The sequence below is a fragment of the Geotrypetes seraphini genome, chromosome 4 (assembly GCF_902459505.1).
Source record: "Geotrypetes seraphini chromosome 4, aGeoSer1.1, whole genome shotgun sequence".
Lineage (NCBI taxonomy): Eukaryota > Metazoa > Chordata > Amphibia > Gymnophiona > Dermophiidae > Geotrypetes > Geotrypetes seraphini.
Genome location: NC_047087.1, coordinates 94,865,963 through 94,883,424, shown reverse-complemented (window position 1 = coordinate 94,883,424; position 17,462 = coordinate 94,865,963). Strand labels below are relative to the sequence as shown.

General features: G+C 45.5%; 1 protein-coding gene across 5 annotated transcripts in view; it reads right to left on the bottom strand.

Moving 5' to 3' along the window:
* ZBTB11 (zinc finger and BTB domain containing 11) overlaps window positions 1-17,462 on the bottom strand; it is a 126,504-nt gene that overhangs the window by 26,710 nt on the left and 82,332 nt on the right. For 4 of the 5 annotated variants that reach the window (XM_033941326.1, XM_033941327.1, XM_033941329.1 and 1 more), the window contains exon 9: window positions 10,724-10,882. In XM_033941326.1, the coding sequence (XP_033797217.1) occupies window positions 10,724-10,882 (159 nt within the window). Of the gene's footprint in view, window positions 1-10,685; window positions 10,883-17,462 lie in introns of all 5 variants that reach the window. The other variant, XR_004539163.1, reaches the window with a different exon arrangement.

The following is a 17,462-nucleotide window of genomic DNA, read 5'->3' as shown; positions in this document are numbered from 1 at the left end:
TCCTAGCCAAGTCCGGATTGTCCGGAAAAGAAGCAGACAGCAGATGCTGATCACTCCTGATGGAACATTCTGCCAGTTCTGGATGGTCTTAATTCAGGTTCAGCTTCCTTAGAGACTCAGAAATAATATCAGTCAGGCAGTTAGACTTAAATAGCCGGCGCACTGCCGGGTCATTTCCAAGAACTGGGGACCCACTGGCATGAGGATCACTAAGATCCGCAAGATTAGCCACATTGGCTGACTCTGCCGATGAAACCTGCGATAGCAAAGGGACAGAGACCGAAGCAGAATCTATAGCGGGAACCGCCCATCTGCTCTCCAATGTCCCTGAAATAGAACAGAGACATGCCGGAATCCAGAGGAGAGACAGACCCCCCATCTGCTACATTGGATTCTGAGTGGAAGAAACAGGCATAGCCTTTTTAACCAGTCACAAATGGTCACAAATTCCGGGGGAAAGAAATCACCGGCAGCAAGGGCTGCTCTGCATGCATCGGTTTTAGAGTGCTGAGATGTTTTATGAGACTTTTCCCCGAAGTTGCGCTTGCATTTCGCTGAAGCGCCCTCTGCACCCTTTTTAGGTGCACTGGACTCTCCATTTGCTTCTCCGGGGAAAGTGGATATAAGCAAGGCTTCTCCAGAGGAGGGAATGCGGAATTTGCGAACGCTTCACCCCCCTCGCGGGCTGCGGCGCACATAATACACGTCTGCAAATCTGGCAGCCATCTGCCGCAATTAAGGCAAGAATCCATGCCATCCTGTTTTGAGGAGGCCATCTGTGAAATTTGGAGCAAAAACAAAGCTCCTAAGGTTAAAAAAAAAAAAAAAAAAAAAAAAAAAACCCCACACACACCACTTTTGAAAATTTTAAAAAAAATTCAAGATGGCCGCCGCGGGTGCCAATTTTGCCCTAAAACGGTCCAGGAAAATCACAGGGAACCTGGGAAAATGGCAATTTTGCGATTTTACGGGGGGGGGGGGGGGAAGGAGCTAGGGCATGCAGGGAAATCACCCAAAAACCACTTCTGAATCCCCCCCCCCCAAATCGCTAACCCAGCATGCACACAGATACTCACAGTGGCATGTGCTGCAATAGAAATCAATGGCAAGCAAGCTAAACACTAAGCATGCAAGGAGAGCAATACCTCAGGAGCTGAGAAAACTGGATTTCAGGTCTTCTGACCGCCTCACCTTCCCTGTCACCTCTGTCAGTGACTACCAGAACCTCTCAGGGCAATTAGGAAAGACACAAAGTCTGGTCCCTTCAAGGAACTGCGCAGCCTGCGCTCTATCCCTTAGTGGACGAACCTGGGGAGAGATGGCTCCCTATCCTGGAGACCTGATCTGACCTGCAGGCTGTCCAGGGGGTTTACTGCTGCGGCAGAGAACCCCCTGGATGCAGACAATTTTAGATAGAAGAGTCTGCAATCTCCCGCCGAAGGATGCCCCTAGCAGCACTAGGGCAATACCCGCACCAAATATTAAAGTAATTAACTAGAACTAAGAAAAATAAATAAATAAATAAAGCACGAGCAGAAAAGATAAGCGCCCTACAGCTAAGCTGTAGGAAACAAAACTGAAATTCCAGGGGTAACAGGAGATAACCACTGGAGGAGGGGCTAGAATTTGGTTTTAAGTTCCCTACAGTTTAAGGCTGGAAGAGATTAACAACCCTAATGTATAGACTCCAGAGGAATTGTACAAGATTAGCCATTGTATAAACTGGAATGTCCAACATATGAGTTGCAGAAAAGCAGAGACAAGGACACGTCAAACAGAATTCTTAAAAGAAAAGCCACACAGATGTCCCTGAATAGCAGAGGGGTAGCCTAGTAGTTACTACAGTGGACCCAGGTTCAAATCCCACTTTAAATTTATTTTAAGCAACAAAAAAAAAACAAAGGAACAAAAAAAAAAATCCCTAAGGAACAAAACCCCCCAAAACATACTGTACCTGAATGTATACCACTTTAATTGCTTTCACACTTGCAAGTGGTTTATATATTTAAGAACAATAGCTATTTTTCTGTTTTGGGAGGGCTCACAATAAAAAAGGAGGTTAAAGTGGGATTTGAGACTACAGGAACTCACAGCAGCCATTTCCTAATGGCGATCTGCACAGGGCAGGAGCGTGGGAAGATCGTTCCTGCCCCGAAAGCCCACTAGACCACCAGGTAAGGCCGGGAAGGCGGGAGGGAGGCGGGGGTGGGTCAGAGCCGGATATTCGCGGTTTTTCGCCATTCGCGGTCCGGCTCTGCCCCTATCCCCCGCGAATCCGGAGGGAGAAGTGTATAGTATTTCCTCAAGTTACTTCTGAATCTGACCCCTTTCATCTTCATCCTATCCCCCCTCATTCCAAAGCTTCTTTTCAATTGACTTGCGAATTGTGCATTTATGCCACTTAGGTTTTTAAAAGTCTCTATCATATCTCCCCACTCCTGTCTTCTTCTAGTCTGGCTCTTTCTGTCCCCTTTTTCATGACAGTTCTGTCTCATTAAGAAGGCTAATTCTATAACTGTGATGCTTCCATTTAGAGTTCAAACACAATCCAGTATCTGCATGCCTAACATCTAGGCTCCTGTACTTACACAAGCCATAGAGCCAATGTAAGGGCAAGCACTTAAATGTGGCAGCAATGCACATAATTTATAGTATAAATAGGAGCCTCGCCTAATCCCACTCATGTGTAAGCTCACTTGCAAATAACCACTTATCTTTCATTGTGTGTTTATACGAATTAGGTTTATATGCACGTATAAACTAGCATTCTAAAAGTTTATGTGCATAAAGCACAGTTACATTACATTACATTACATTAGTGATTTCTATTCCGCTTGTACCTTGCGGTTCAAAGCGGATTACATAAGAAGAAGCTGGACATTTCCAGGAGGGTACATGACATTTAGGTTAAGACATAGTTACAGAATGAGTATAGGCTTGGTAACATTGGATGAGAGCAGTTATATTACATTACATATCAAATCTTTTTCCAGGCGTTGGTAGGTAATATGAATCGGTAGGAAGAATTAGGTTGTTTTTTTTTTTTTTTTTTTTAATTTTTGGTCGGTTGAGGATTTGGTGTCAGGGAGTGGGTAACCTGGTCGGTGTATGTGGAAGAGGAGATTAGGTGTTATGAATATGCTTTTTGAAAAGTAGCGTTTTGAGTTCTTTGCGGAATGCTTTGAAGTCAGATGTTGAGGTTAATAATCTGGTTATGGAGGGTTCGAGTTTTGCTGCATGCGTTGCTATGAGGTTATCATAAAGCTTTTTACGATGAGTGCCGTTGAGTGGTGGGTATGAGAATGGTGTCAGTGTTCTTCTTATTCTGGGTGGAAGGTTCCGGTGTAGGCGATCGATTAGATAGGCAGGTGCTATACCGTTGAGTACTTTGAAGATTAGACAGTATAGTTTGAATTGGATTCTGGCTCTGATCGGTAGCCAATGTGAGTCTAGGTAGGCGTTAGTTATGTGGTCATATTTTCCGAGGGAATAGATTAATCTGAGAGCCGTGTTCTGAATGGTCTGAAGTTTTTTGATCATTTTTGTAGGACATGGTAGATATAGGATATTGCAGTAGTCCACAAGTCCTAGTACCAGGGATTGAACAATGATCCTGTAGTGTTCTTTGTCGAAGAATTTCCTTATTTTTCGTAAGTTGCTCATTGTGAAAAATGCTTTTTGGGTAGTTTTGTTGATTTGAGTCTGCATAGTGCAGCATCTATCTATCAGCACTCCCAGGATTTTGAGGGAGGTCTGGATTGGGTATTTGGTAGTTTTGATTTCCAGGTCTGTTATGGATGGGATTTTGTCCGTTTCAAGCATTAAGAATTTGGTTTTATCCGAGTTTAGTTTTAATTTGTGATTTGTCATCCATTTTTCTACTTCGTCCAGTATTGTTTCCAAGTGTCCGGTAGCGGAGTTGTCTTGGGTTTCGAAGGGGAGGAGGATAGTTATGTCATCTGCGTAACTGAAGGATGTTACATTTAGGTTGTCTAGAGTGGTACCAAGGGAAGAGATGTAGAGGTTGAATAGAATGGGTGAAAGTGGAGAGCCCTGAGGGACTCCACATGGATTAGACCATGTGTTGGATTTCGTGTCGTTTATCTTAACTCTGTAAGTTCTTGTTTTAAGGTATCCTTGGAACCAGTTGTACACCACCCCTGAGATTCCTATTGCATCAAGTATCTGGAGTAGTATGGTATGATCAACTAGATCAAAGGCTGCGGAAAGATCTAGTTGGATAATTAGGATCCTGTGACCTTTACTGAGGTGTTGTCGGGCTATGTCCAGTAGTATTGCTAGTAGAGTTTCCGTGCTGTGGTAAGATCTAAATCCTGATTGGGATGAGTGAAGTATATTGTGGTCTGCTAGGTAGTTAGAGAGGTATTGAGCCACAAGTCCTTCAATCAGTTTGACATAGAGTGGGATTGAAGCGATCGGTCTGTAGTTGGTAGGTGTGTCTACAGGACCTTTTTGGTCTTTCAGTATGGGTGTGATTATGATCTCTCCTAGATCTTGTGGGAATTGGCCTTCTATGAGAGTGCTTTGTATCCACTGCATGAGGCTGGTTTTGAATTTAGGGGAGGCATTTGTGAGTAGATACGATGGGCAGTTGTTCAAGTCGCATGAGGTGTGGCTGTATTTTTTATATAGTCGGTTCAGTTCAGGCCATTGTAGAGTTGGGATAACAAGTGTTATCCAGGACAGCAGGCAGCTATTCTCACATATGGGTGACATCATCTGACGGAGCCCCAATGTGGACACCTCACAAGCAGACTTGCTTGAAGAAACTAGAAGTTTCGAGTCGCCCGCACCGCGCATGCACGAGTGCCTTCCCGCCCAGTGCACAGGGCAGGTCTCCTCAGTTCAGATAGCTAGCAGAGAAGCCAACCAGGGGAGGTGGGTGGGTCGTGAGAATAGCTGTCTGCTGTCCCTGGATAACACCTGTTACGGTAAGTAACTGTGCTTTATCCCAGGACAAGCAGGCAGGTATTCTCACATATGGGTGACCTCCAAGCTAACCAGAATGGGATTGTGGGAGAGTTGACAATTTAGGAGAATAAATTTTGTAATACTGTTTGACCAAACTGTCCATCCCTTCTGGAGAAAACATCCAGACAATAGTGAGAAGTGAAGGTATGAACTGAGGACCAAGTAGCAGCCTTGCAAATCTCCTCAATTGGTGTCGATCTGAGGAAAGCTACAGAAGCTGCCATTGCTCTGACTTTATGGGCTGTGACTTTACTGTGAAGTGGTAATCCAGCCTAGGCATAGCAGAAAGAGATACAAGCCGCCATACAATTAGAGATGGTGCGTTTAGAAATTGAATGTCCCAACTTATTTGGATCAAAAGAGACAAAAAGTTGAGGAGCAGTGGTTTGGTGCATTCCAAGTAGAAGGCCAAAGCACATTTACAGTCCAGAGTATGAAGAGCTGATTCTCCAGGGTGAGAATGAGGCTTGGGAAAAAACACTGGAAGCATGATAGATTGGTTGAGATGAAATTCTGAGACCACTTTAGGTAGGAATTTCGGATGAGTACAAAGAACCACCTTGTCATGATGGAATACAGTGAATGGTGGATCAGTAACCAAAGCTTGTAGCTCACTGACTCATCGAGCAGAAGTGAGGGCAATGAGAAACACCACTTTCCAAGTGAGATACTTCAAACAAGCCTAATCAATTGGTTCAAATGGAGGCTTCATGAGTTGAGAAAGGACACCATTGAGGTCCCAAACCACAGAAGGCGGTTTGAGAGGAGGTTTGACATTGAAAAGTCCTTTCATGAATCTGGAAATCAACGGATGAGCAGAGAGGGATTTCCCTTGAATAGGCTGATGAAAAGCCGCAATTGCACTGAGATGAACTCGTATGGATGTAGACTTGAGGCCAGAATTGGATAAGTGCAAAAGATAGTCCAAAACAGAAGATAATGAGGAATGCTGAGGCTCCTTATGATAAGCAGAACACCATGTAGAAAATCTAGTCCATTTTTGGTGATAGCATTGTCTAGTGGTAAGCTTTCTAGAAGCTTCTAAAACGTCTCTTACAGATTGAGAAAACTGAAGAGGAGTTATGTTGAGAGGTACCAGTCTGTCAGGTGTAGAGACTGCAGGTTGGGATAAAGCAGAGATCCTTGACTCTGTGTAAGCAGAGAAGGAAAAACTGGTAGAAGATATGGCTCCCTGGTGCTGAGTTGAAGTAGAAGGAAGTACCATGGTTGTCTCGGCCACCGAGGAGCGATTAGAATCATGGTGGCATGATCGTTCTTCAATTTGACTAGAGTCTTGAGAATGAGAGGGAATGGAGGAAATGCATAGAGGAAAAGATTTGTCCATTCCAGAAGAAAAGCATCTGCCTCGAGGCGGTGAGGAGAGTATATCCTGGAGCAGAACTGAGGCAGTTTGTAGTTTTGGGGAACTGCAAAGAGGTCTATCTGAAGCGTTCCCCACTGTGAGAAAATATGATGAAGAGACGAGGAATGGAGAGTCTATTCGTGAGGTTGCAGAAGACTACTCAAGTTGTCCGCTAAGCAATTCTGAGCCCCTTGAATGTAGACAGCTTTGAGGAAGGTATTGTGATGGATTGCCCAGTCCCAAACTTCCAGAGCTTCTTGACAAAGGGAGGCAGACCCCATCCCTCCCTGTTTGTTGACATAATACATGGCGACTTGGTTGTCCATTCAGACAAGGACTACTGTGTCGTGAAGGAGATGTTGAAAAGCATGGAGAGCTTTGAGGATTGCTCTGAGTTCCAACTGATTGATATGACACTGACGATCCGTACTGGTCCAGAGGCCTTGAGTACGGAGACCATCGAGATGAGCGCCCCAAGCGTAGGTCGATGAGTCTGTCGTGAGGACCTTCTGATGAGGGGGCATTTGAAAAAGCAAGCCTCTGGAAAGATTGGAAGAGAGTATCCACCAACGGAGAAACTTCTTCAAAGAAGGAGTGACTGTGATGTGTCGAGAAAGAGGATTGGAAACCTGCGTCCATTGAGATGCCAGGGTCCACTGAGGAATTCTGAGGTGAAGTCTGGCGAAAGGAGTCACATGTACTGTGGAGGCCATGTGACCTGGAAGCATCATCATGTGTCTCGCAGAGATGGAAGAGTGAGAAGACACTGTGTGACAGAGGTGAAGCAGAGCTTCCAAACGTTGTTGTGGAATGAATGCTCTGAGTTGGACAGTGTCCAGAACAGCTACAATGAATTGTAGATTCTGAGAGGGTTGAAGTTGAGATTTGGGAAAGTTGAGGTTGAATCCCAAACTTTGTAGGAACCATGTAGTCCGTTGGGTCGCTACAATAACCCCTTGATGTGGAATCTTTGATGAGCCAGTCGTCGAGGTAGGGAAATACCTGAAGACCATGATTCCTTAGAGCTGCCGCTACCACAACCAGGCACTTGGTAAACACTCTGGGAGACGAGGCCAGGCTGAAGGGTAGTACTCTGTATTGAAAATGCAAATTCCCCACCCGAAATCTGAGGTATTGACGGGAGGCCGGATGAATGGGGATATGAGTATAGGCCTCCTTGAGATCCAGAGAACATAACCAGTCGTTCTGCTCGAAAAGGGGATAGAGAGATGCCAGGGACAACATTCAAAACTTTTCTTTGATCAAAAATATGTTGAGAGCCCTGAGATCCAAAATGGGTCACAGATCGCCCGTCTTCTTCGGAACAAGGAAGTAACGGGAGTAAAACCCCCTGCTCTGCTGTTCCAAGGAAACTGGTTCGATGGCATGGAGACGAAGCAGAGCTTGAGCTTCCTGAAGAAATAGGGCAGTCTGGGATGGATTGGAAGGATACTCTCTTGGAGGAAGCTCTGGTGGAACCTGAGTGAAATGAAGAGAATATTCTTCCCTTATGATGGTAAGTACCCAGAGGTCGGATGTAATGACTGTCCATCTGTTGTAAAAATGATGGAGACGACCTCCTATAGGTGGAAAAGGAGTCAGAGACAGAACGATGGAGGTTATGCTCTGTTGTAAACATTCAAAAAGGCTGAGAAGCCTTAGGTGCAGGAGGTTGAGGCTTCTGTGGTTTCTGAGGCGGCTATTTCTTCAAAGGAGGGCGAGTGTAAGGCGCTGGCTTTGGAGGAAAACGCCTCTGGTAGATAACAGGAGGGCGTGTAGGCCTAGAAGGAGCTGGCTTAGGTTTAGGTCTGACTATGGAGTCAAAGGATTTAGCATGGTCAAACAATTACTTGGTGGCTGCCTCGATGGATTCATCGAAAAGGTCATTGCCCTCACAAGGAATGTTCGCCAGGCAGTCCTGAAGATTAGAGTCCATGTTGATGGTGCGAAGCCAGGCTAGACGACGCATGGCCACAGAGCAAGCCGCTGCTCAGGCAGAGAGCTCAAAGACATCATAAGATGATTGCAGAAGATGGAGACGTAACTGAAAGAAAGAAGCAATGACTTCTTGAAACTCAAAATGCATGTTATCATCCAAGTAATTCAAAAATTTTGGCAAAAGAGACAAAAGAAATTCAAAATAAGTGATAAAATAAAAATTATAATTAAAGACCCTAGAAGACATCATAGCATTCTGGTAAATGCGACGTCCAAATTTATCCATGGTTTTTCCTTCCCTGCCAGGAGGAACTGTGGCATAAACCCTGGAAGGATGTGATCTCTTTAAAGAGGATTCTAAAAGGAGGGATTGATGAGACAACTGGGAGTTGTCAAAGCCTTTATGATGCATCGTTTTATATTTGGCATCCAACTTTCCTGGAACTGCTGGAATGGAAAAAGGAGTCTCCATGCATCTAGTAAAAGTCTGATCGAGAAGCTTATGTAGTGGAAGCTTAAGAGATTCAGCCGGAGGTTGAAGAAGATGTATGACCTCGAGGTATTCTTTAGAATATTTAGAGCCAGTGTCCAATGGAACGCTTAAGTCCACAGCCATCTGTCTCAAAAAAGAGGAGAAAGATAACTGATCTGCAGTTGCACGGCCTCGAGAAGGACTCGAGGACGTCGAGGCAGCTGAAGTCGAAGAAGAAGCCTTGGCAGGAAACCATGTTGCGAAGGAACCTGGAGACTTGGACGAGGCACTGGAAATCGGAATATCCTCGAGGGCCGGCATCGGAGACCTGGAACGAGGAGTTGGTGATCTTGTCGAGGCCGGAGGGGATCGAGGCTTCGAGGAATGATGTCTGGAAGAATGCCTCGAAGCAGGCCTTGAGTGGTGTCGAGAACTGTGTCTCAAACTGGATCTCGAGGACCGAGCAGAGGTCGCCTCGGAAGCAGAAGATCGAAGATCTATAGGCGTGGAGGAGTAGCCTCGAAGCACTTTCGAAGACTGGACAGCCTTTGTAGAGTGTGAGGTATCCTGTCGACACACTCGCAAAGAATCTACTCCATGCGTTTCGTGCTTGGAAACCACACCAGACACTCGCAGAGGCTCCGCTCCCTGCATCAAGTGTGGAGGATCAGACCGGGGCAAAGGTGGCTCGACCTCGCGGGAGACTTCTGCATGCCCAAGCTGGAGAAGAGTGAGCAGTGTGGGTCCCATGGTAGTAAGGACCTTAATAATCTGCTCCTCCAAAGAGGTCTGGGACGAAGCCGGCAAGGAGGGTACCGCGTCTGAAACTGGCCCACCTGCCTTGGCTGAAGGGTCCTGCACAGTGGTGTGAGAGTGTTTCGACTTGGGAGGCTTTGACACTTTAATCACCACTGGCGGAACTGAGTGCTGAGCTATCTGACCTGAGGAGACAGGAGAAGATATCGCAGCAGAGGGCATCGAAGCAAGAGCCGCTCCAAACGACGAAGGTCTGATGAAGCTCGTGGTGGAAGCAGTAGGCAGAGGCTTCGATGGGAGTCGAGGCCGAAGACACCTTCGATGTTGAGGGATTAGTAGACTCCATCTTGAAGAGGCTGTCCACTAGGATGCAGCGACGCTTAAAAGCACGAGGCTTAAGTGTTTGGCAAGGCAGCTACAAGGTAGGATGATGTTTCTGCCCAAGGCACTTGAGGCAGCGTCCGTGAGGGTCCGTGAGAGATATCGTGCACTTGCTCTTGCTACACCTTTTGAAACCTGTAACAGGCCGGGGCATAGACAAAAATAAAGCCGACGCAAAGTTGAAGCCCTCGGGCTGCGGCCGAGCGGCCTGTACCGGACGAACGAACGGAAGAAAATTTATTTATTTTTTTTAAGAAAGAAAAGTAAGAACACAGCGATTCGTGAGAAAAATAAAACACAAACCGCGGTGAGAGAGGGCACGAATGACGAAGTTACCGGAGAAAGCCAAAAAGACTGACTTCTCGGCTCCGCGGAAAACTAAGAACTGAGGAGACGCGCCCTGTGCATTGGGCGGGAAGGCACTCACGCATGCGTGGTGTGGGCGACTCAAAACTTCTAGTTTCTTCAAGCAAGTCTGCTTGTGAGGCGTCCGCATTGGGGCTCCGTCGGATGACGTCACCCATATGTGAGAATACTTGCCTGCTTGTCCTGGGATAATGTGTGTAAATGTTAGCACCTAGTTATAGTATTGTGCTTCACATTGTCTTCCAGATAAGACTATCTGAAAGCAAGCAGCAACATAAGAAAACAATAATTAAAGGCTAAAAATGTTAACCTTTTCAAAGCATGCATTTAGTCCATATTATTTAAAAAACACATATAGCCACTGACTAATTTATCTGCAAGTGACAGTCCCATAAAACAATCCCTTGAGATCCTTACTCTTGCAATCTGTTGCTAATAAATCCTTGCATACGCACTTGTATGGCTCTGTGACTGAATGGGACTTCACGTGGGAGTACCAGTCTTTTTTCCAGCTGTAGCACTTCCCACAGTACTGGCATTGGAATGGCTTCACGCCTAAGTGCTTATTCATGTGCTGCCGGAGATCCCGAGCTTCATAGAAACTCTTCTCACACCTGCCATGAGAAGCAAATGCATTCAGAACACATACATAAAAAGTATCCTAACTGAAAACTATGATTGTCAATTTTATAAATGATTCACTGCTTTCTCAAAAGCAGTAAAGAATAAAGAATATACTTGACATTCAGCAAATCTCCTTAAAAGCCACTTACCTCTCTGTAACAAAGCTTGGTTATAGCAAAACTCAATCATGACAACAGGCAAGGATGTTACCCTGTCTGCCCAATGTCATTCCTAGTGTAAGGCTATAAAACTCATAAACCTCGGTCAATCTTTGGCTTTCCTCTTGCTGTGCAAAAAATATCCTGTGTGCTGAAGAAGGGCCTCTCTGTCCCCATGAAGTAGAATTCTTATTAACTAACTGATATCAAGACTTTATGTGCAGGCTTGCCCTGCAGTTCATTTTCAATCTGCTTAAGTTTCATCTACCAAAAACAGGCAATGATCTTGCTGGAGCCCAAGGTACTGCTGGAACTTGGATCAAGTGATCATATGTCAGGTCTAAGGAATGTACTGAATATTTTACCTAGGACAGAGCCGACACTGAATAGCACAGAAAAACAGGTAGCCATGCTGTCAACAACTTGCCAAATAAGGAAGGACAGAACTATAGAAAAAACTATGGAATTGTGTAAGGAATGGCCATTTGTGGATAAGGAATCACAGGATATGATAGGACAGGGCAGATAATAGCATCTTTGCAATATGACAAGACAAATCTCGATTGACACAAGAATAAAAGAATAAAAGGTGCCACCATGAAAGAAGGTTATAAAAATTGATGCATGCCTTTGCGTAAGCTAGGGATAATTACTTACAACTAGATATTTTTTGCCTTGGCATCTACCTGTATTAATCCCTCAAATGTATTTCCACTGAGAGAATATATTTTGTTAACACGCTTTTGCTGTTGTTATTTTTATACTCTGCTCAAATAAAATATTGTCTGACTTTGGAATACACTGCATGTCTGTATGGTTTTTGGAGTCAGCCTGTGAAGGGCTTCAGCAGCCAGCTCTTCAGTGCTTATGCCAGCTTTTCTTGAATTGTGTGTCTTTGGTTTTGTTCCATTACCTCCAAACCATGTTTATTCCATGAAAAAAAACCAACAACTTTACATTCTCTTTGCTAAAGCAGTTAATTTATGTTAGAAAACAAACCCTTTTAGAACAAATATAGTTGATGGTCCACAGTCTTTGTGTTATAAAAAAAGAGATTAGGTTCTTACCTATATAATATCTTTTCCAGTAGATAGGGATGGTATGCTGAACCAAGAGTCTTGCATCCACTTCTGCGAGTCCATTGCAGGAGATACTGCTCACTATTTTCAGTACCTCTTCCTTCTTCCTGCTGCCCTCAGTCAGTTAGTTTCAAAACCGGCGACAGCCCTAGAGCAGAGAACAGGAGAATGGAGAGATTCTCCAACAAGATTTTGATTTGCTCATTAATAGAAACACATAACTTCCCCATAGGCGAATCCAGGAACCAGGCAGAGAGAGGACAAGCAAACTCCAACTTGTAGCCATCCATGATTTCCAGAACCCACTGGTCAGTTGTGATAGCTTCCCAAGCTGTCAGGAAGTCCTGAAACCTGCCTCCGATTTTCCCAGGCTTACAGCCTCCCCAAGCAAAATTGCAATTTCTTGGATTGACCCCCTGGACAGGAGGCAGAGCCCTGTGCTTTTCAATTTCTAGAGAATCTCTGCTGTGGCCTCTGAAAAAACCTCTAGGATGAGGCCACAGGGGAAAAAATGCAGGAATGGTTGGAGCCACAAAAGGACCTACAGGCTTCTCTATAGAGGTCCTATGCTTGCTGGGAATGACTTTGGGCAGCGATCTTGCACACTAGCCATGAGCTCATCCAATCCCTAGCCAAACAGCATATTGCCCCTGAAATGAAGCCTGCTGTGTGTCTTTGGAAGTAGATCCCCAGCTCAATCTCTGATCCACAGAATTCTGCGAGCAGATACAAAATAAGCTGAGACTTGTCCATTACCCAAAGCAGATCATACAAAGCATCAGCCACATAGTCCATTTCCACCAGCAACAGATGGTAAGAGGGATCCTAATGCGTACTGCTTGGGTCATACAATTTAGAATGGCATGCTTGAACCACAAAGGAGGCTGCCACAGCAGCCCGCACCGCCAGAGATAAGGCCTTAAACTGCCTTTTGATCAACTAAACTAAACTAAACTAAACCTTAGGTTTGTATACCGCGCCATCTCCACAAGTGTAGAGCTCGGCACGGTTTACAGAGTTAGGATAGAAAGGAACTCCAATGAAGGGTTATAGGAAAGGAACAAGAAGAAAGAGAGGGACAAGGGTCCCAGAGAGCAGGAGGTGTTAGATTTTTGAAAAGAGCCTAGTTTTCAGGTGTTTGCAGAAGAATTGGAGGGAGTGTGAATTTCTGAGCGGGGATGTGAGGTTGTTCCAGAGTTCTGTGGTTCTAAAGGGGAGGGATGTTCATAGTTTTCCTGCGCGGGATATACCTTTTGCAGAAGGGAATGATAGTTTCAGTTTTGGGGAAGATCTGGTGGAGTTAGGGTTAGAGGAGTTCCAAAGGAGTGGAATAATGGGAGGAAGGATAACCGTGTAGAAACTTGAAGGCTAAGCAGGCACATTTAAAGAGGACTCTGGAGTGTACTGGAAGCCAGTGGAGCTTGGACAGGAGTGGAGAGACGTGATCGAACTTGCCTTTTGCGAAAATAAGCTTAGCCGCGGCATTCTGAATTAGCTGAAGTCTATGGAGGTTTTTCTTAGTTAGGCTTATAAAGATGGAGTTACAATAATCCAGTCTAGAGAGGATGGTGGATTGAACAAGGACAGCGAAGTGAGAATGATGAAAGCAGGATCTCACTTTCCTCAGCATATGAAGGCTAAAGAAGCATTTTTTTACCAAGGAGTTGAGGTGGTCATTGAAGGAGAGAGAGGAGTCTATGATGATGCCCAGCACATTGCTTGAAAACTCGAGCTGAAGAGTGGGGCCGGAAGATAAAGGGATGGAGGTGGGTAAATGATCTAATATTGGGCCGAGCCAAAGTAATTTTGTTTTGGATTCATTCAGTTTCATTTGTACAGATTGGGCCCAGGATTGGAGGTTCATTATACATGCGGATATGTTCTCAGCGAGGTTAGTGAGGTTCGAGTCTGTCTCGAGGAGGATGAGGATGTCATCAGCATAGGTGTAGAGAGTTTCTAGGGGGGATAGGTGGAGGAGTTTCAGAGAGGACATGTAGATGTTGAAAAGGATAGGAGAGAGGGGTGAGCCTTGCGGGACTCCTCATATCGGCTTCCAGGGGGAGGATGAGGTACCGTTTATGTTAACGGTGTAGGAGCGGAAATGTAGGAATTTCGAGAACCAATCTAGGACTGTGGAGCTTATGCCTATTTCGGAGAGTTGGAAGGTTAGGATATCATGATGGACGATGTCAAAAGCTGCGGAGAGGTCGAATTGAAGAAGAACAGCGAATTTATTGCGGGAATGGAGTTGTTGCACCTTGGAGATTAGTGAGGCCAATAGGGATTCGGTGCTGAAGTTGGGTCTGAAGCCGAATTGGTGGGGTAGGAGAATAGAGAATCTTTCTAGGTAGGATGAGAGTTGAGTGGATATGATAGATTCTAACATCTTGGTTAGGAGAGGGATGTTTGCAATTAGGCGGTAATTGGATGGTATGGTGGGGTCAAGGTCGGTCTTTTTCAGTAGGGGGGGTCTGTGCAATATGTCCCATTTCGGAGGAGAAAAGGCCCCATGTTAGGGCAGAGTTTATAAGTTTGGTGAGTGAAGTGATGGCCTGTGTAGAGATATTCTCAAATAGGTAGGAGGGGAAAGGATCCAAGGTACACTTGCAAGTTTTTAGTTTGAGGCAGAGTTTGGAGACTTGCGATTCGGAAACAAGCTCAAAGACGGTCCAGGATCTGTCAGCTGGAATGGGATTGGAGACAGGTAGGGTAGGGTTGAGGTCAGTAGAGGTCAGGGAGTTGTAGGAGACTGTAGGAAGAAAGGAGCATCTTAGGGTGGTAAACTTTTCATTGAAGAATTTTGCTAGGGCATTGGCTGATAGCGACAAGGGGAGCATGGATGGGTCCTTTTTTGTAGTTAAGGAGCGCCAAATGTTAAACAACGTACTGATCTGGTTGTTGGATCTGGAGATCTTATCTCTGAAGAAGTTCTTCCTGGCTTTTTTTAGTGTTGAATTGTAGAGTTTGATATTGACCCTCCAGATCTGTCTATCTGAATGGGATTTAAATTTTTTCCATTTGCGCTCCAGAGCGTGACATTTCTGTTTCAGTTCTCTGTGAAGCGGTAGGTACCAGGGGGCTTTTCGGGGGTAGGAGATGGTTTTAGTGGATAGTGGAGCAAGGGAATGGTAGATGGATTTGGAGAGGGAGATCCAGTTGCGCCAGTAGGATTCGGAGTCTGTAGGCTTAGGATTGGAGGAGAGTTGTTGAGGAATTTGGACCAGAATAGATTGCTCAAAGTTTTTTTGCGGAAGGTTATGGAATGGGAGGAGCGGGATGGGGATTCAAGGTGTGACATGAAAATGGGGAGACAGGTAGCTCCTAAGAATTGGTCAGACCAAGGGACTTGTTCCCGAGTGTCATCGGTTGAAGTTTTGAAGGCGGTAAGATCGAGGAAAGTGGTGAAGTCGAGTGTGTGCCCCTTTTCGTGGGTTGGAGAAGAGGTAGGTGAGGGGAAACCTAGAGAGGTAAGGAAAGTGTTAAATTCAATCGTGTCCTTGCTGGAGGTATCGTCAAGGTGGAAATAATTAACACCCACAATCAATAGTCTTTGAAATTTAAGGAAGGCATTTGTTATGGCCTCAAAGACGAGATTGGAGGAGTTGATCCAAGGGGTAGGTGGGCGGTATAGTAACAATATGCCCAATGGGTGAGTGCGGAGTTCATCATTGACTGAGGCAAGCATATATTCTAGAGAGGCGTGAGTGCCCTTCTCGAGGAGCTGGACGTCGAAGAAAGATTTATAAAGGAGTGCCAGTCCTCCTCCTTTTCGATTGGATCTGGGAGAGAAGAGACCTTGATAACCGGTGGGGGGGGAGGAGTTCGTTTTGTGTGAATAGGTCGTCTTTGGCGATCCATGATTCCGTGATGCACAGGAATCCAGGGTCGAGCTCGTCTAGAAGGTCCTTCAAGATTTGGGTCTTGTTACATGCAGATCTGGCATTGCAAGATGTTGTGACTGGGGTGAGAGAGTCAGAGGCAGTGTTGGGAAGATTGGCAGGGGGCAAGGGGTTTAGTGAATCCTGGTTGACTTTTCGGGGGTTTTTCTTAAAAGGGGGATTTCTGGTGCGTATCAGTGTGGGGATTCTGAGGCCAGGGCAGATGTTATTGGTGTTTGCGGGGTCGAGTAGGTTGGGAGAGGGAGGTTTCAGACAGAGGGAAGTATAGAGAGGTGAGATGAGTAGGAGAAGGAACCAGAAGGATGGATTCATGTATAGCCTGTGATCTTGTTGATCCTTAAGCACTATGCCCCCCTCACTGGGAAGGGATGTGCACTTGGCCACCAGAGAGTCCACTTTAGGCATAGCAAACATTTGCTGGAACTCCTGATCCATAGGATATAGCTTGGACATTGCTTTTGCCAATTTAAGGAGACCTTCAGGTTCTCTCAGTGCTCAGAAATCAGAACTTTCATATTCAGGTGCCACAGAAAGGTGGTAGGCTGAGAGCAGACCCAAGTCAACAGGGTGAACAGTGGGAAGAAGACTGAGGAGGATCAATTTTGAGCTCCTTCAGAGACTCAATAAGAAGATCCGTCAGAGCAGCAGACTTGAACAGCCTGTGAACTGAGGGGTCCTCACTCTGTTTCACATCCACATCATTCAGACCCTGATCTACTTCGCCCAGTGTTGCATTGTTTTTGACCAAGGCTTCTCCCTGAGAGAGGGGATAAGCATCCAGTTCATCCTCTTCAGGAACCCAGTCTTACCAGCTGTCGGTGTTTGGGGGAGACTCAGCCTCCATGGAGAAGCAGATGCTGGAACACGCGGAGGCTGCACAGATGGTCACTCTCTAGCTGACCCAAAAGGTGCTGCCGACATAGGCTTGCCAGAGCAAGTTCACAAAGTCAGGTGTAAAGGGCATAGAGGATTGAGAACCCCCTTCAAGAAGAGGGTTAGAGTGCTTTCTTTTCGCTTTGGGACATTCAGAACCTTTATTAGGCACTGGCACTGCATTACAGGACCCCAAGGGGGTAACTTCATCCCCAATCTGTCCCAACAGTCATTTGACAGCATTAATAAGGTGGTTAGAGGCTAAACCCGAGGCTCCTGCCTCACCAGCATGTGTGGAACACACAGCACAAGGGTGCTCTTCGGGTACCCAATCGGCACAAACTTTGCATTAATTCAAGTCATTGAAGCATGAGGACTCTATCACTGATAGAATAAAAAATGAGGCTTTTTGAAGAAGTTTGAGAACTTAGACTTCAAATCAAGAAACATCCAAGATGGCCTCTGCCAGGATTTCCCGCTGAAAAAACAACTGAAACTCCACCAGAGGACCTAAAAACCCAGCAATTTTAAGATTTCTGGGGTGGACGAACTAGGCTACAA